Consider the following 20,108-nt stretch of genomic DNA (forward strand, 5'->3'; position numbering starts at 1 on the left):
ACCCGCTGCATCTCGCATCCAGTGCAATCATCTTCAATTTCAACTCATTGCAAATTAATCGCGTGTTCGCTGAAAGTCTTCAAAATGCTCCGGGCTGCAGGGAAAATTAAAATTTATAACCAAGACACAAATGCAATCACAGCAGCCCGAGTTTGCTCTCTGCCGCTTCCGCTGGCTGTTTATGCAGCTTGTAAGTTAAGCTGATTGTATCCTGCGATGATGATGATGCTGCTTCTCGCCGGCCTCCATCATATTCATGACTAACTGCGAAGATGAAGAGCCAGCGGAAAAAATGCAAATTAATCTGGGGCGGGCGGGAGTGCTAATGAAAGTTGCAAGCGAAAAACTGCTGAAGCCCCTCGCCGGAGAATTTAATTTTTCACCTACAGCATTGCCCACCCGCCGTCGAGAGTGAAACTTTGCAGTGTGCTGAAGGATTTATGGATCACGCCGGCCGTCAAATTCACACTTCGGACAGCGGATAGGATGTGTCGACACATCGATACACTCTGCGAGGGTTCGGCAGTTCTCATGGGATCTCTGGAAGTGACAGGCGAGCACATCCCCCAAACACCCAGGGTTCTCGGAGGCGAAACGCCAACGTGGCTGATGATGATGCGTTATGATTAATGATTGCTCCGGTCTCCAGGCTGCCCCATCGTATTGATCCCCTTGTTTGCATTAGTGTTTGCTGTTTGCCCTTCGTATTTGCTGTTGTTGTGAGTTGGGATTTACTCAAGTGTGCCTCGTCGCCAAAAGATGTGCGGTAAGAATCACTTTCTCCCTTTCTTCAAGGACCTTTTCCTCTCAATCCCCTCACTGTCGCCATATGGGCGGTACTCGATGCCCATTTGTTTGCCTTTGTTTATTTGTATTCTTGCCCTTTTCGAAGTGGGAGGACACTTTTATGAATGGCCATTCAGTAAAATATGCGTGAAACAAGTGCTGAAATTATGAATGTGAGCGAGTGTTGGGGAAGTATTGAAGGAGTTGGGTTTTCGGGGAAGGGAATCGATTTCTAAGCTGAGTACTTCGAGAGCGTGGGCGTCTAATGTATCGTTTAATAATGTTCTTTTGACAGCCCTCTGCCATCGTTCCTTTGTCCGTAGTGTCATCTATATAAAGGGATATTGTAAGATACTCTGACTGGATAAATACAAAGTAACATTTTCGGATGCTTTTAAAACAGGGTTTGGTGACCCCGCAGTCCTTACAAGCATAACTTCAATAGGCTAAAAACAACAATTTAAATTTTTAAACAGTGAAGCTGGCACATCCCAGATATGCGCCAAATTAATGGGAAATTTCAGGGATTTTTCCCTGCCTCTGTGGACTCCTTTAGACACTTTTCTTATCACATCGCCCCAAAACCGCCGCCAGCCTTTGGCCAATGACAAATGTCTGTCAGTTGAGCCGAGACGAGCAGAGCTCATTAGACATTTTCGCTGGGCTCCGCGACAGAGGGTTCTTGTTTCAGTCAGGGCTGCAGCAGAACACCAGAACACCAGTTCCCTTAGCCGTAATGGGACTCCGCCCCGACCCCCTGCTGGCCATTGAAGTTGTCAATTTGGGCGACGACGCCTTTGTCCGCCTTTGTGTTGGGCAATAAAAAATTTTATAACTACGTGATTTTGACTAAGTAACACGCCCGTCTGCCGAGGGGAGGACTTTTGCCATTGTCAGCAATAAACCCCGGCCGAGGGTTGGCTGTCGGCTGATTGACATGCGATGAAGGGTCTCCGAGGCGAAAGGAGCTTACGACTAATTGTCTCTTTTGCTCTGGAAATACCCTACCCCTTCTAGAATCTCAGCTGCGGAACTTCGGGGGCTTCGCCATCGATTAAAGGTGCCCCGGTAATTAGTAGTTTCTGTTAATTGTGCGGCTCACTTTTGGGTCTGCTAATTTGATGACCGCCCTGGCCCCGCGGAGTTCTGTGGACTTCTCCCGGGATCCGGCACTTTGTAAGGCTCAGCGCTTTGTCCCCATCATCGCATTTTTCTTCGCCAGGTCGCCACTTGGCAACTTATTGTTATGATATCCGGTGGCAGACAAAGGACCTCGTACCTGCCGCACACTTTTAGGCACATGTCAGGAAAATTGTTATTTATACCGTAATATGAACAGCCCATAAAGTACGCCGCACAAAGGACGCCCTGAAATTTAAAGCCACCTCCCGGCATGGAAAGTGGAAAATATGCGAGTGTGTGCTGCCCGCCCCTCAAAATTAGAATGGAACATCGTTATGGCCCCTTCCCGCCCCCGGAAACGAGCATAAAATATATGTATTTATGAATTTGCGGTGGAGAAGATTGCAGCTCAGGCAATTTTCCAGCTAGGCGAGCAGCGATTTTCACTTTTAGTTGGCATCAAAACGGAAGTGACAACTCATTGCGGAGTGACTCAGGTGTTCGCACCGCGTCAGCAATTTGTTGCTGGCTCTGTCATTGAAATATTGTCACATTTGACAATTGCCAACATCCCTGGGATTTGCACAGCACCAAATTGCTGGTCTGAAGAAGCGATTCTATGATTTTCAGATTATTTTTCGACATAAAAAGATAAAAAGCAGTGTATTTCCAAATGTTATGTGATTTCCGTTTTATTCCAATAGTGGAATAGAGTAATTCAGTGAAGCAGGAATTTGTTGGTAATTATAATAAGCTCCTCACCCGATTTATTCTCCGTGTACGCTTAAGCCCCATGTGGTCGGAAGTTTGCAGTCCTAACTGACGGCTTCTGCTTTATGTCCTTTATCTTTTCAGTCGATTCGGTGGATGTGACCTCGGAGCCGGATGATCAGGATGTTTCCGTGGCAGCTGCCTCGCACAACCCCAACAAGGGCCAGCTGGAAGTGCAGTTGGGCGGAGCGGTTACCCTGCAGTGTCCTCAAGGTAAGCGATACGAACGGCCGACTGCCAACTTTGCGTTGGCCCAGAACTTCAAAGGAAACACGCTTCTTGGGCGGGGAGAAACTGCCGAATTCGTGGCCCATTTAGAATGACAAATGCGTCTGGGCCGTAATTACATTTTACATTTTACTTTCTTTTTCGATCGAGTCGAGTCGTGGCCTTTTGTCCGCCTCTTCATTAATTAGCGCAATTGGAAATTAATTATGCGTGCAATTTACTTTGCTCACTTTCGGCCAAATGGCGAAGATAGACAAATGGCTCGGCGTCCGTGGGAGTGACGCATCAATTAAAGAAATTAAAACTTGCGTGCCGAGTCCCTGGAAGTCAATTAATTAAATTATGCACTGGCTTTCATGTCCTTTCTCCCCTCCATCGTTTTAGGCTCCCTGGGCTGCTGGTCGCACTTGGACCCCATTTCGGCCCGGTTGCGTGGCCTTGGCTATGGCAGCAGCCAGCCCACGGGCCAGTTCTCGCTGAAGGACGTCATGTACCAGGATGCGGGCATGTACAAGTGCGTGGGCCAGTCACCCACCAACAAGAAGAAGCTGGAGGTCCTGCAGAGCGTCACGGTCTCCGTGAAGGGTAAGTGAACGAAGATGCCATCTTGCCTCTGATATGTTTTACTGAAGAATGCCGAAAAAAGTTACCCCATAAAATTGAATTTATGTGTTTATACTATGAGCCAATACAGAAAACACTTCCCAAATGTGTTATTTTGGTCCTGTTTTTAATCAGTCCGCCAATCAGACATTGTACATTTGGGATAAACTAATTTGCTAATTAAAAATTGGATGCGTGAATGCTTTTAAGTAATTAATACCTGGTTTTACATTTTATTTGCTGTTTAAACATTTTTAGTTATTTAGTATCATCTAGCGAAACAGCATTGAAGTACAAAACAAAAACAGATATGACGTTCACTAAACTAATAAAAAACTACTGAAACAATAAAAGGGCGACAGAAGTAGTCATGTGTAATTTTAAATTAGTCTATAGGGCCATTATCTATCGCTTTTAGTCCATTTATCTTAAATGGATGTCAATATCAAGGAAATTTATCAAAAAATACCCAAGGAATTTTTATACCCGTTATCAAAAGGGTATACTGTATTGGGAGATAAGTAGGTCACAGGTAGAAGGAAGCGTTTCCGACCCTATAAAGTTTATATATTCAGGACCACTAGCGGATTCGATCTTGCCATCTCCGTCTGTTTGTGTGAACGCTGTGATCTCGGAAACTATAAAAGGAAAACTATAGACAGTTGGGACTTGAGATCTAGATTCCTAGGCTTCGTACGCAGCGCAAGTTTGTCACGCTAAAGTGCCACACCCACTTTAACGCCGAAAAAACGCGAAAAACTGTGGCTCGTACAGTTTAAGTGCTAGAAAAAAGTTTCAATGGTAATATATTGGCCTCGTAAATACCTCTTGTTTTGTCTAAAAAAAATTCGCACGCCAACTCAAACGCTTACAAACAGCCCAAAACTGTGGTTCGTACAGTTTTGGCCCAAGAAACAAAGTATAAATTTTAATGTATGGGCTTCGTCAATACCTATTGATTAACCTAAAAAAAGTTTGTCACGCCCACTCTCTCTTTTGCTCCCTTCAACTGAGTAACGGGTATCCGATAGTCGAGACACTCTACTATAGCGTTCTTCCTTGTTTTGGTTATATATGTTTGTATCTGACATTTGAATTCAAAGTACCTACACACACAGAAGCTCTTTTGTTAAATTGACCAATATAAAATTTTAATGTTTCCAACCCATTTAGTTGTCAATATGACATATAAAATAGTTAGTTACACACAAATTACTAGTTTGTAGTAGCTTTACAGGCAGCCAACGCAACTACAAGACACCCTTTACTATTTTTACAGTAGTGTACTTTTGTTGTAGTTACGCAGCTATCCGTAGGGGTCAATTGAACCCCTACTATTTGTTCGTGTGTAGTTGGCAAAATAACTCGTTTAAGCGTGCCAATTCATACTCCCATTGGTCACCTGAGAGTAAGTCGCACTTCCCTAAGAAACCCCTGGCCCCTGGTGGCCCCGCGCGCAATCAAAGAAGCGAAGCTGAATCACCAGAAAATTGGGTGTGGCCCAGTTTCGGCTGACTTTATCGAGGATGGGACTTTTGGGGGCGATGGGTGGTTTTTCCGAATGGGTAGCTGCTCAGGTGACAGCGAGGAGTTAAAAACATTAAAAACTTTGACAGCAGTTTCGGGACACGGCAGAGCCAAGGAAAACAAATGAAAAGTTTTATTTTCTTGCTGTCAGAAGTTCGACATTTTACTTTGCATGTGATTTTCCCCAGCGAATCACCCTTCCGCCGCTTTCCCGCTCCCCTGCTTTCTGTGCTCTTTTATAGTCGGGCTTATCGCTCGTTCTCTTGTCGCATTGACACTTGTCAAAATCTTTGCCTGGGCGTGTGGAAAACGACGCATGATTGATGACATTGCGAAAGGCAATTCCAATCAGCTCGCGCACTTCCTCCCGACTCCTGCCAGGGATATTAAGTATACGACGAGTGTAGGGGAATTGGAAAGAAAAATTGGAAATCATGCTGCCGGAAATTAAGGAAAATGCGTTAGCTTTGACTTCACATCACCTCCAGTTGTCTGCCCCAGCAAAGCGCATTAAGTTGTCTTCAGGCAAAAGCCAAGTGGACATTGAGACAATAAAACTTGCCAAGTGGTCGAGGGGTGGTGGTATGGGGGTGGGGGTGGAGATCGAGATCCTGCCGTCTGCAGGAGCAGGACGAGTTGAGGACCTGGCCAAGCTTACCCTCGAGTGCAATCCAAACATGAAACAGCTCAGCTCCCAGATCTCCGGACGAGCGAAGCCAAGCAATCAAACAAAGTCCTTGCCGAGAACCGAGAAGTGGGCGTTGGGTGTGGCTGTGGATGTGGGTGTAAGTGTGGGTGTGGGCGGGATGGGATGTCGGTGTCCTACACGAAATGGAGACACTTATAATGCTCCCGCATGCAATTTCAAGGTAAGACAGTTTGTCATTAAAACTGCGAAATTGAGTGCTAGATAAACAAAATTCCAGGCAGCCGGGAAAGTGGGGTCCTGGGGTGGGAGCGGGGTGTCGGGATGGCACAGCGTGGCTGCTAACACTTAACGCAAATAAACAACAAGGGAGGTGTGCTGTCGGTGGAGGAAGCGTGAAATAGTCATATTTATCAAAGGCAGGCGGCAACGGATTCCCGGGCTTCCAGTCAAAGATGTCAGGATAGGAGAGGGTTGAATGCAGAAACACGGGGACTGGGCAGCCAAACAATAGATTAAATTCGGAGCCCAGCAGCCAAGAAAGGGGAAAATACTCCCAGTCAGGAGTGGTGTGTGCCAAGAATCCATGGGATGCTTAGTTACTTCCACTATTTGTGTTTGCTTGTAAAATTAAACAAAATACAAAGAGCGACTCCGAAAAAGTTGTCCTCGACTGTCTGCAAAGTTTCGCATTTCTTTCAAAAGAAAAAAGCACAGTAAAAAATCATTGATTGTCACTTGTAATGCTCTCTGTTCAAATTATGTTTTTATTAAAAAAACTTACAAAGATAACTGAACTTCTTGGCCAAAAAAAAGCAGTGTCTAAACTATAATAGTTGTAAAGTTCTTAAAGTGTGCAATAAAATTGTAACATTTATGAATACTTTATAATCTTTCAGTCCAACGTATTCACATTCTCAAGCATGCTTAATGTTTTCTTCAATAAAACACTTTTTTCACACATTTCTTCCTGCAACACAAGTATCAATCAATTTCTTTCAATGCTGCTTAAAAGGGAAGGGAATCTGGAGACCATAAAGCTTCGTTATGAGCAACCGACCAATAGAACCCCTTCATCGCTCCTCAAACCGTGAGCTGCACTGATTACCTGTCCATAATTACCAAGTCAAATGGAGAAGGCCAGAAAGCGATGACAAAGGGATTACTGCGGCCTCAATCATTTGCTTCGTTGACATTTTTGATTAGTCCGAGCGGAAGGCGGGCGTCGGCAGGGCTGTCTTCATTATGCATATGAAAGTTGTGCGCCCCTTTGTTTTCCTTGGCCCTCCTAATGAACTCGTGACTTAAAATTGCAGCCTGTGTTGCCTTTACGCTTCGTTTAAGCCAAGAAAAAAGCCGGTGGTGGGCGGAAATTATGCAGCAAATAAGAGGAGAAGCTGCTGCACCTACTTGCATATGCAGCTACTTGAGAAGCGGGATGCGAGTAAAATAAATGTGCATATGAATTTTGAAGAAAGCCAAAGGATTCGCGGCGGCCCCAATGCAAAGTGCACTTACTTACCCACACACTCGCGCCTGGAGTATCTGTGTGCGCCCAAATTTATGCTTGTGTTAAAGTTTAGTGCGTGTGCTGGGCAAAAAGTTTGCAGCAAGAACTTGAGCAACAGCAGCTGCAAAAATGTTCAGCACTCACACAAATTAAATAACAATTTTCTCTCACAATTTCGCCATCTTTTTTGGTTTCTTTTTGCCCTCGTTCGCTGTCGTTAACTTTATGTGGGCGTTTTCTTGTTGACAGTGTGTGTGCGGGGGCGGAGGAGGCGTGGCCGGCTATGCATATGTTAACTGGCAGTTGGCAAAAGTAGCTCAGTAGTCGACTTTGCCTCTCGCCAGCGTTTTTTCCTCCTGCCTTGCATTGCAATTTTAAGTAATTTAAACAAATGCTGCGAAAAGTTGTGGCAAAGTAGATTTTAATAAGAATATCCATAAATGGACTGCCATGAAAGCCAGCCGTCGTGCAGTCGACCATTTCCTGAGATAGACAAAATGATGAACTAACATTAGGTGTCACTTCTTTAAGCGGACTAACAGGATAGTCTCCTTTTCGAAACTCCTGAAAGGTTGTCTACAAAATTACCTAGCATTAAAGCTTAGCTATACCACAATTTTTTAAGGATCCACTCATCAATCTCCGTACCCCATATTGCATTCCCTTTGCGTAATGCCAAGCCCCCTCCTAATGATTATTTGCGGAATTTTTATGAGAACCAGGAACCAAGGAACCAGAATCGGAAGAGCTGTCTGAAGTACAATGGGACCCAAGTTCGGCCTGTTTTAATAAAAGCTTTTCCACGCATATTCCACGCTTAATTTAGACCAAGAAGCGCGGGCCATCTCATCGCAACTCCCCTCAAGCGATACGGGAACATAAATATTGCTTTATGCCCTGGCACACTCGAGTCGCCCTCCCATTTCTGGCCATTCCGTTCCCGGCCCTGTTTTATGCATGCTAATTTGTAATATGCATGTTGCTCGCTTTTGATCAACGCACGAGGAGAAATATTTTCGCATTTCCCCATTTTCCATGCGTAATTTCTCTTCTTGGCAAATTTGCTTTCGGAATTTGCCGCGTTTGCCAGCAAATATTGCTTTGTTTCTACTCATTAGGTTTGGAGTTCGGGGTTGGCCAATTTTTTCCTTTTTGGGGTTCCCTTTCAAAAAGCATGCGAACGAATTTTTTCGCCCTCCCTGTGCTTTTCATTTGTGCCTCATTTAAATGGCAATTTATTGCGCCCTGCGACAAGACTTTAAGGACAGCCTGGAATTTCACAGCAGCTGCGCTAAATTGCATGTTAAATGCCTCTGAGCCCCTCCCTAAAAAACGATCTTGAGCACTAGATAAACGTTTTCGAAATGGATTTGCCGAGGGTTGAAATGAATTAAAAACTTCAAAGTCTTCTTATAAGGAAACCCAAGGGAATCTCTGATAAATTGGTAAATAGTTTAACCACTGTCTGCAAAACACTTTGAAGTACGATTTGGGATTTGAAAATAATTTGATTTCAGCTCAGCAATTTGCTGGAAAGGCCCTCACTTCGATTTCCGATTGATTTGCTGGGCAAATATTCCAACTTTCCCTAATTATAAGCAAGCCAAATGGCTCCGTTTCCTGCTCGCAAAGGGGATGTGCATTCGAAATAGTTTTCCCGTAAAAGCCAAAGAAAAACATTTGCCCAAATGCAATGCCAGAACTTTCCCTGACTCATTACTGTCGTCCTTGCTCCATGCTGTCAACAGTTTTGTGTCCTTTTCGGTGTGTTGTCTTTTGCACAGAACGCACCCAAGCATAATTTTTACGCTTCAATTTTCCTGCAGAGCACACAGTCAGACCTAAAAAATTGTTGACTAAATTATAATTTTCCATATGTGTAGCCTGCTCTGTTCCAATCTCTGTGCGGGTGGCTGTCTGGAGTCGTTAGTTAAAATATGAAGTCAGAAACTTGTCATCAAAAACACCCCGGAAAGCTAAAAAATGGCTGCCAAGGCTGCATGTGAAAACTTTTCAGACAGTTGCAGAAATCATTTTTGGCCATTTCCAGGAGCGAGAGCAAGTGAGACACGCTAAGTGTGAACGGGATAGCAGCAACAGAGCTGCCAACTTGTCGTTTTCCGGACAGATCTGCCCCCTTTTGAATGGAATTAGCTGAAAATATCATATAGAAATACTTGTGTTTTCCTTTAAAAATGTATTTCCTTAAAAACTATATTATTTTTTGATTCAAAACTAAGAAAAGGGCCTAGCCCTGTAATACCTAACAGTGCATCAGGGACCTTTTATTTATTTAGTGTACACTGTAGCCGAAAGTTGAAAACATAGGGTTTAAGAAGTTGTTGTGACTTTCACGGGCACTTATTACATAATTTGCGTTATCTTAACTAGAAGCTTTCAAATCATTTGAATTACATCTATCGCTTGTCAATGAACGTATAAAATTATCAGTAGAAGATTTAAAAGATCTCGAAATGTACAGCTGTTCAATCCAAAAATAAGAAATCCACATTTGCTGAGATGATTTTTCAAAACCGATTTTTATTTTTTTTACGCCTCTTATATAGCTAATAGTGCATTACAACAGTGGTGGCCAATCCGCCGAGGGAAAGAAGGGCATAAGAATATAAATAAATCAGAGCACTTCGAAATATTTTTGGAACGCTCAAGTCCGTAACTCGGCTTAACATAATGAAAGCAGACTACAGTTAATGTTATAATACGAAAAGTGGCAAAAAATTACAAAATACAACTTACAAAACTACTGTGGGCCATAACTAAGGTGAATTTTCAATCAAAACTTCGTAGGCCTAACATTTCGGGCTTTCCTTTTTTCCTTTCTTTCTTGAGTTGGCGGGATTTTTAATGACATCTGGTCCGAATTTCATGTCAATGTCATTATCAGTAATATATTTACTCGCAATTTTTTTGCCCAAAGAAGTACAATGTCATGTTTATTTGTAAACATGGAAGTTTTTACCTTTTTTTAACAAAGTAAAATGTATGTAAATGTAAATGTATGAAAATGTATACATAAAACATAAATACATGTTAAAAAGCCATTATTAAGTGAGAACAACTTTTTCTTTTGTTTTTATATATATTATATATTTTCGTTGACTGATTTGGGTAAATGGCAGTACTGGTGGGCAACTTTTGTGGGGTCTCTGGTTGTCTGCAGCTGCAGCGGAAATGAGCTGAAAAAGTTGTGCAAATAGACGCCACCAGACGTCGCAATGTCGCCAGTGGTCCAGCCGACCACCACCCCCTTTTCCGGCCGATCCAAGCCCGCCGGATGCGAGCAGTAAAACAAACTGACAGCCTTGTGTGTGACCTCTCAGGGACAAAAATCAAGACTAATTCCCGCCACTTGACCAGTTCGCACTTGGTTGGCAAAAATATTAGCAAAATGCAGTTGATTTCCGCACTTGAGCATGCAAATTCCGCGCCACAAGACGTCGAGTGCTGCCAGCAGGGGGAGATTGGCCGGTGGGGTGGCTGTCAACCCTCCTGAAATCGCAGCCACCAATTGTGCCCAGCGGCAGCCACATTTGCTGGTTTTGCACCGAACTAATAAGTGGGCCGCTGAGAGGCAGCTGAGTTGCTCTACAACGATGTCAGCCCCTGCCACGGGGAACCCATTTAACCCTGTCAAGGAAGCGGTCTTAATGGGCTGAGCAGACAGTCGGATTTTAACGACTCATTACGGTTGTCAAAATTGGTGGCATCCGCATTTCATGGGATAATGAGCTGTCCTCGCCTGTTTTTTGGGTCGGTCAACGGCCTGGCAAATTACTCGATGCATATATTAATTGCATTTCACTGGGCAGGAAGTGCATATAAAAATGTCGGACATTGTTCGCAGTGTGCAAAGTAATTAAACGCCGTCGCCACAAAGCTAATAAAAATGTCAAATGTCAGACGATAAAGCATAGGCCTGCCACACGCACCCCACGCGCACCTACCACCGCCCATTTGGGGGCGGGGGCGTGTCTGGTTGGCATTGCCATAACCGCAAACATTGGCACCATTCGCCTCTGCACTCTGGACACGCAATTTTATCAGGCGCCTACGCAAATATATGGGGTAACCGAGAGGTCCTGGCGCCAGGTGCGGACGATTTTCCAGGGGGTTAGGGCCTCCCCTGGGTCCTTTAACCCCTTAGTGGCGAGGTCCTCCCGGGTTGACATTCGGAATTGAACGCTCAATTTCGTGGGCCCAGCCCTTCAGTTAGCATTCTTCAAATACTTTGGCTTACTCACACAGAAGGGTAGTAGTCTAAACAGCATACGCTGATAATATTTCAATATTAGATTAAATTACGCGTAAAAATAGCGGCTAACAATTTAAATTCCCTTTGCTCTACAGAGGGTATCAACAAGGTGATCTTCAGAAATCTGTTCAGTGTGCTCAAAAATTTCATTAAAAAAGTGTCACTGTATGTTAAGAACTAGAAGTTATAATTTGTGCAAATGAACACTAAATGAACGTTCGATTCCATCAAACTTTGACTTCACTTTCATCTTGTTCAACCATAATTCTGTGTGTTTACCAACATCACTTAAAAGTTTCCTGACATCTCACTTTCACGGCCCAACGTAAGCAAACAAAAAATGCAAAAATTTATTAAATTTACAAGTGGCAGGTAGCCTGGAAAACAGGGAGGGCGGATGCAGCAGAGGAAGAGTCCTGGCAACTTGCAAGTTGGCAAACTGCAGGACAGAGCCGGGCCAAAAACCGAAAACTTTAAGTGGCACATGTGAAGCGATTTTTGGCAACTTGTGCAATTTGCAATAGCTGCAGGGGAAAGGGGGACTGTCTCAAATTGGGTTGCCGTTTCATACGAAGCTGTTCATTCAAAGTTCGGTTCTATGCGCACACACGTTCATACATATTTGGCAAACTTTGCCGGTCCCGGCCAAAGTATCTACGTATCCGTGTATCTGCAAGTTGCAATCTTGCTGCCAGGCAAAAGTTGCCAACCAGCCACTCATTTGATATTGAAAGTGAAAGAGCATATTTAAATACGTAAACTACGGCGGGGTGGGGCATCCCACATCCCACAGCCCACATCCCATCCCATCCTATGCCATACCATTCAGTTTTACATGCTAGCTTAATTTGTGTTGACAACGTTGCCAGCCATAGAAGCGCGCTTTGTAAATTTTCAAGATTTGGGTTACAGATATTTACACGAGTGTGTGGACGAGCACACACACAGGAGCTGAAAAGTGCCAGAGAGAAAAGATAACCCTGGTACATCTAGAGCTGCACTTTACCTCCATCATATATCAATCTCTGTCTAGATCTCGGTCCGGTCCTCTCGCCACTTAGAGGTCATCGCAGCATCAAAGTTTGTTTGGTCACTCTTAATGGCCCAGTTCTCCTCTTTCGGATTTAGTACAGCAGTGCAGTTGTCCCCGAGCAATTGACTTTGAAGTCGACATACTTGAAGGGATTTCAATTAGGAAAAGTAAAGTATACCGTAGGTGTTCTCGAAACAACAAGAATACTTATGCCAGCACAGAGAAAAACTCCCTTAATCAGGAAAAGTGTTTTGAGTTAAGAAAAATTGGCTTTGAACGAGAGATTTATCATTTCTTCTTGATTTATAAACATCTTAAGCGAATTAGAAAGCATGATAAATATTATTCTTTACTTATTTATACCTAAATTGGCAAGGAAGTCTCCGTTTTATCTTTGGCGATTTATAAATTTTATGTCGGTCCTTGAATACATCATATTGACCCTTTGCCTATAGCAGTGTTTCTTTGTCTGTACAACCAAGTCAATTTCATTTAAAATTCCTAATGCCGCAGGGCAGCCGTTCTTAAGATCGCCCGTAAAACGCGTGCTCCGACTTTCAAAACCGGAGCAAACCACACAAACACAAGATTACTTTGCAAAGTTTTCCAACCTTTTGGCTAAGTACAAGCGACACGGTGCCGCCGCCCAGCCCCTCATTAATTTTTGAGCAGCTAGGCCAGCCCAAGAAGTTGCCAAACTTAAGATAAACGCCGAAAAGCCCTGGACCTGCTTGAAAGTCGCATCCCTCACTGGGTTAACTTGTCATCGCGGCGATCAATAATTCAGCAGCCGCTTCGTCGACAATAAATTCAATTAAAAGCGCCCAAAGGTGGGTGCTGTGCAATTGGCAAGTGACAAATGGCCGGCTAAGAGCAAAAACAGCCCGCTAATCCCTCTTTGATTGCTCAGCCCGGGCACGTAATTTCAATTTGAGCCTCGGACCCGTTGCTTTGTTTTTTCAACGCCCGGCAATGATTTCGGTACACAACGAGCCGGCAGTTGGTAATTTTATTTGCAGCTTTTTGCATTAAGTGCACACAATGTTTATTAATTATTCAGGGCCAGAACATGGAACCAGCCAGTGGCCCTGCTCCTGGATCCACGGACCCACGTCCAGTCGTGCTGCTCCTCGGGCAACCATGCATAATTGAATATTATGATTGTTATTTTCACTTGCTGCCTGTCGGATTGCTGTTATCTTAGCGTTTACCCGTGGAGCTCTGCATACTTAATAACATTTGCCGGACTCTGAGCCGGAATTTAAGGTGGAGCCCTAAGCCCCCGGGGCATGTTTGGCAAGCCGTTTAGGTCTTCTGGCCCGCTCACCTGTAATTGCTCTAATCCGAGCCGTTATGCCATCTCTTTGGCATCTTGGCACTTACATCTGTCCAATAAAGTAAGCCCATGGGAGCGTTCTTCCCTAGCTACAAGAAAAATATTCGTTGGGCTTGAATTATCCAAGAAGTATTTATTCAGATTAAAAATTGAGCAAACAGACTGGGTCGAATGTTTTAAAGTGGCTGGGAGTGAGTTATTATTATAAAAATATTATGTTTGGCCCCCATTTAGAAGCCGCTTTTCAGAGCAAGCTCGACCATTCCAGCACTCCGATTTCCTTCTGCGTTTGAGAGCATTCAAAAGTGTAGCTAAATTCGGCTGGCTTAATGTAATTACATGTTGCTTTGGTCCATTGCCCGAAGAGTTGCTTTGGCGGTTCCTCGCTCCTCGTTTGCCCAATGAAATTTGCATGTTTTTGCCCACTTTCGGGCACTAGACAACTTTTCCTGCCAGCATTTACAGCTGCAACAGCTGAAAATAAATATTTAAACAATAACAGCAACTTTGCATGTTCTACAATTGTTGCAACAACAATGGGCAAGGAAAAGGGGAGCGGACGCGGCGAAGTCCTGCAGTCCAAAATAATAAAGTTTTACGGCTGAAAATTACTCAATTCCCGTTGCCCGAAAAAGTTAACTTAATTTTTCGTAGTTGCCTTTTGTGCGAAAACTTTGCAAGAGGTGAGGCAACAACAAGAGAGGAAAACGTTTTACAACACTTTGGCTGAGGAGTGGTAGATGCTTTTTGGAGCTCGGGACTTCGCCCCATTGATTGCTCGTCGCCGAGAGCTGTTGTCCTTTTTCCCCCGCCACTGCATTAAATGCGTTGGCATTCTTGCGAACGGGCCAGTGTTGGAAAGTGCCCTCGAAAGCGGGAGAGGAAAAATAACAACCGAAAAAATAATTGATTTTCTGCGTTCATTCGCGAGCTGCAATTACTTGGGGAAGACAACTTTTCACTGTCCGTCCCCTTGTTTTCTTCCTTGTTATTGTTTTTCATTGGCTGGGCTACCCTCCATAAATTGAGTCCTTTCCAGCGGCCTTTTTCCCTGTTATTATTGGTATTTCACGCAAAGATTGCCTGGGAAGCCGTATTATTTAAAACGAACTGAGCCAAAGCATTCCCGTTCCATTGCCGCTCCCCAACTGCGGGCAATTTAAAACTCATTTCTATTTGGCGCCCCGGGTGGACCGAGTGGAAATCAAATTAAAAGTCGCACCAATGACCAAAGCACTGACCTTGGGGGCACGTCTACAGCCATCCACCTGGGCTCTGGGGTAAAATGCTTGCACACGGCTCACTGGCTGCAAATCAAAATAGAATTTAAATCTCTTTGAGAGCTCTCTGAATGGATTGCTGAATGGGTAACGGCCTCATGCAAAAATCATTTTTGGCTGTCAAATAAATTACACTTTTTCCTCGGGGACGAGGGGTGGGCAGGCCGAGCAGGGCTCGCCAAAATGGCGTTGAACGCATAATTTGGCAGGCAGACACAACCCTGCCGCACTTGCTTTAATTGATTTTACAGTTAGTCGGCCAGGTCCCTGCAAAAAGGGGGTTTCTGGTTATAAATTTGCGAGTGTCGAACGGAGTTCTTCGATTTGTTTTTGTTTGTGTCTGCCTGCCCCACCGCCCGCCCGGCCAACACTCATTTGCACTTAACACTTTCGACCATTTTGTTGGGCTCGCCATTGCGGCACAAGTTTATCTGGCAACCCTGCTCCTTCCCCCACTCGATAAGTCTCTGTCTCAGGGCGATGATGAGGAAAATTGCAAAATTTCGAGCCTCTCGATAATTAAATATGCTGGGAAACAACAGAAGAGGTGGCCAACAGAGAAGGGGCTGGCACATGTGTCTAATTGGATTGTCGCAGTGTTGGCCAACAGCGTCGGGCTTTGGCATCTCACAGAGATAATCCCCTACTCTGGGCACACGGCCCACATAAGTTCCACAAAATTCGCTTTGGCGCAAACTTTTTAATGAAGTTTCGGCGTTCTTGGGCCAACTTTTCCTTTGGCCCCACGACATGTTGTCCTCTATTTATTTTGATTTTTCCCACTCCACACCGAGCGTTTACTTTTCCAGAGGTGCAGATCGTCCTTGTGGGGCGTTTGGCTGTTGCTGGGCTTCTGTGGCAGTAAGTGGCACATTTGTCGGGTGATACGCTTTTAATTAGTGGCGATGGCAATGCTGATGGCAATGGCGGTGGCGGTAACGGTGGCCGTAAACTTTCCGCCCTGGCTTTAATTGCAGCTGATGCGAGGCGAAACAAACTTGGCATCGGAGTACAGTTGCGCCGGAATTGGCTTAGCATGTGTGAAGTGCGACGTAAGGGCTTACAGAAGTTTGCTTAGGGAATCTCGGTGCGAAAAGTTCCAGGGGGCTGGCTAACGAGCCAATGCTGTGCTAACTGCGAGAGCAAAATCACTAAAGTTTTTAAGAGCGATTCAGCTGTGCTAATCCTCCTCCTATCTTATTTCACCAACCCAATGACATGGTACTTTAGGTCGTCAATATTCTAAAGATGATGTAAATTCTAAAAGCATATATCATAACTTCTCATATCTAAACACAATTTGAAATCTTTTTTACCAATTCCTAGCTAAGCCCCTGCTTTCCCTTTTCAGGCGCCCCCATAGTGACGGCCCTGAATGCCACGCCCATCGCCTATCCGGGATCGCCGCTGCACCTCAACGTGGAGTTCTGCGCCAATCCTCCGGCCCACGCCGCTCGTTGGTTGCACGGAGATCGGGTTTTCACGCCCGGAAACCAGTACGGCAGTACGGTGCTGGCCTACGCGGTGAAGGTGAGTGACGGCGCAGAGGTAGTCCGCAACGGAAATGTAATCGTTTTCCCCATCCGCAGGATCTGCCCACGCCGTTCTGCAAGGAGGCGCGACTGACCTACGTCAGCATGCACGAACGGGTTCCGAGGACCTTCTACTTCGTGGTGTCCACGCCAGGTGGCGTTGCCGAGGCGGTTTTCAATGTCAACTTCACCAAGCGCCATCGACAGCTGTCGAACTCCATCGACGACGACGAGGAGGAGGAGCTGAACCAGCCGGAGCAGATCCATTTTCCCGTCTTCAATGGCAGTCCCGCCAATGGGCGTGGCTGGTGGGCGGTGGTCCCGGCCCTGGTCCTAGCCCCGATAATTAGAAACAGTCATTAGGTTAGGCCGGATGGTGTGCGAAAGATGGTTGAGTGAATGATTTCTTTGGGAGTGACTGACGCGCGTTTATTACACCGATTGTTCTATGTAATCTAACCCCTATGGCTAAGCATACGTATGGATTTACCCAATTACTCGACATTACCACGTGGACTATGCTACACAACTACTACTCTATATAGCAATACATATGTGCATCTGTAACCGATTTAGCCAAGCATCAAAATTGCCGTAGGCTAAGATCCCAGGCCCATCAGTATCCTTACAACCACTCTTCTAGAAGCCTGGAAAGGATTCAACTCTTTATCCCTAAGCTCTTCGAATATTTTACTATAACCCCTAGCTGTAACGGTAACTTTAACCTTAACCTTATCGCTGTATGTCAATGTGTATGAGTGTGCGCTTAACTTAAATGCCAAAGCCAGATATCGTAAGGAAAAGTTTACAATTCTTTGGGAAAACATTGTTAAAAGTTGATTATTACGAATACTTTAAGTTCCTTTTCGATAAAGAAGAGAGATCGAGGAAGTGACTGATTTTGTTAAATATTTTGAAAATGTTTAGAACTAAAAGCACGAGGAGAAGAACCTATAGTTTAAAATGTATATGAAGAAGTGAAAGACGAAGGAATACTTACCAGGCACGAACAAATTCCTTCCATTTGAAAAGTTTGCCAAGAGCAAAGAAACTGTAAGATATTTTGGGAAATGAAATTAAGCGAATGATCAAAAGAGTTTTAACCTAAACCAATTGGGTTCTATTAAGCATTTTATCGCACCTTTTCGTTACTTATGATTTTCCAATCGTTTGAAAGGACCAAAAAATAATCGTTTCCATTTACTACGAATATTTTTATAACACAAAAGCATTCATAAGTATAGCCCCAAGAACAAATGAGAGACCCTCCACATACGCGATAATTGTATATATAAATGTTCAAGTAGAGAATTGCTCAAACCAAAAGAGAAATCCGAAAATATACAAAATACTATATAAAATGTGTTAAATGTTGTTTGAAAGCAAAAATAAATCGATTTAAATATCATACGTAGCAGTTCCACGAGTAAATTATACAGTATTGTATGTAACATAACAGACCACACGGCAACTTAAACGTTCGATTACCAGCTATTGTAAATTATTTCAGTTTAAAAATCAGCAAAGAGCCAGCAAAGTCGATTGCTTGCCACCGAATTTTTTGTACAAAGCCCAAGCTTTTGTAATTTATTTCTTAGACGATCTAAGCTTCAGATTATTCTATATCCTATGCGCAATACATACAAATATATATCGATAGGCTAAGCGATCAGTGTAAAAACCAGAAGTACTTAGAAGAACCTAACGCCAATTTAGCAGCAGAAAATTAAACTTGCAGAGTTCAAAGAATTCTGGCGAAGAGCATTGTAAAATGATAAGTTTAAAATGAGGTTACATTAATCATTAATGCGAATACGCATATATAGAGGAGTATGCCCGCCAGCATACCTATATGTGTGTACCCTATGTATAGTTCAGTTTAGTGATTTAGTGATTTCGCCCCTGGGTTTATTGTCAGCAAAAAATTGCGAATTGTAAGAACAAAGCAAGCAACAAACACGTCGTCATGTTAACTAACAAATAACTTACTAAACAAGTGAATGGTCACAGTGCGTACTGTATTTATGATTCATTGTGTTGGTAATATTTACAAAATATTATTTATAACGAAGCCAACAAACAACAAACAGACATATATAACTAAAGAAGTACTAGCTCTAAGTGCAACACAACCCGAATGTGGCAAATTAATTTTAAACCAATGAGTAATTACGATATGAGAGACAGAATGTTCATCTGTAGTGCAAAATGTTTGGATAAGCGAGTCGGGACACTAATAACCCATAACATTACGAATACAAATACAAATACGAAATACAACAATACGTGTTACAATAAGCAGAAACGGTTTACATATATAAGTCATAGGCCCAAGAGAAATGTAAGCAACCACCACCAACAACAACCACAAGGAAATCACTTTTAGCCGTAAACGAGGCCTCGGAGAGGGCCAGAATCTCCACGATGGGAGCGGATGCAGCACGAAGCCAGCAGCAGAATCAAAACTCAGAATCTAACTCTTAAGCGACCCCGTTCACTGCCCAGCAATGCAATAACTCCGAGTTCTTGGCCAGGGTCAGGCCATCCGGCCAGCCAACTGCGTTTAAGCCAACATCGCAGGGCAAGTGGCCAGGTGAGGGGCGGGGCAGGGGCAGGGAGCAGGGGCAGGAAGGTCTGGTCTGGGCAGCCTGCCGAGGAAATTTACAAGTTTAAGTGACAAAGCAACAAAACAAAATAGCCAATTTAGCATAAAGTAAAACACAGGCCGAGAGAATGCAAATAAAAATGCAGATAAAAATGAAAGGCGAGGGGAGCGGCCAACAGAGGGCAAACAGAAACAAGCGAACACCACACACAACACAGAGAAATGAAAATGAACATGGAATAAAATTTAAACGCAGAGAAATGCAACAAAAATAAAATTTCTTTAACTGGGTGGTCGTGGTGGGTTCCCATCCAAGGGCCGGGAAAGCGGGGAAACCCAGCCAATCAATCAGCAACCGGGAACGCCCGTCATTAAGCTTCAATGAGGAAATCACTTTGGGAAAAACAACCAGCCGTCGACATTGCAGATACTCTTTTGAGGGCAATACATAAAAAGTTAAGTGGTAGCATTATTTTTTTTATTTTTTAAATGGTTATAAACTTGCAGTTTCAAAGAGTAAGTATCTTTCGGCTAAAAAGTAGGAAGTCTTTAAGTTTTGTTGTTGTTGTTTTAGTTAGCTATGCGATTTCTCCTTCTTAATTTCTCCGTAATTAAAATGATTCATAAGTTGAATGATGAATATTGTTATAAGTTGGGTCATAATATTCCTATAACCCCTACTAAATTGTTCATCACTACTGGTTCTTTGAAGCATATATAAAATCTGGAAGTTTGTTAAAGAGATAAAGCTAAATTGCTTGAACGCATCTTTTTTTAACAGTGACAAATGGATCTCCAAGCAAGGGCGGGTCCAAAATTTCGTTGTGGGGGATATATAAAAACATTGGTAGAAAAA

The 20,108-nt window shown here is 43.7% G+C and overlaps 1 protein-coding gene across 1 annotated transcript in view; it reads left to right on the forward strand.

Moving 5' to 3' along the window:
• Positions 1 to 19,524, forward strand: part of LOC119559383 (irregular chiasm C-roughest protein) — a 125,508-nt gene extending 105,984 nt beyond the window's left edge. Inside the window, exons 9-12 of the mRNA XM_037872440.1 lie at positions 2,764 to 2,892; positions 3,292 to 3,492; positions 16,467 to 16,645; positions 16,705 to 19,524. Coding sequence (XP_037728368.1) covers positions 2,764 to 2,892; positions 3,292 to 3,492; positions 16,467 to 16,645; positions 16,705 to 17,010 — 815 coding nt within the window. The 3' untranslated portion in view covers positions 17,011 to 19,524. The remainder of the gene's footprint in view (positions 1 to 2,763; positions 2,893 to 3,291; positions 3,493 to 16,466; positions 16,646 to 16,704) is intronic.
• Positions 19,525 to 20,108: the final 584 nt, after the last annotated feature.

This window comes from Drosophila subpulchrella, unplaced genomic scaffold (genome assembly GCF_014743375.2).
Source record: "Drosophila subpulchrella strain 33 F10 #4 breed RU33 unplaced genomic scaffold, RU_Dsub_v1.1 Primary Assembly Seq24, whole genome shotgun sequence".
Lineage (NCBI taxonomy): Eukaryota > Metazoa > Arthropoda > Insecta > Diptera > Drosophilidae > Drosophila > Drosophila subpulchrella.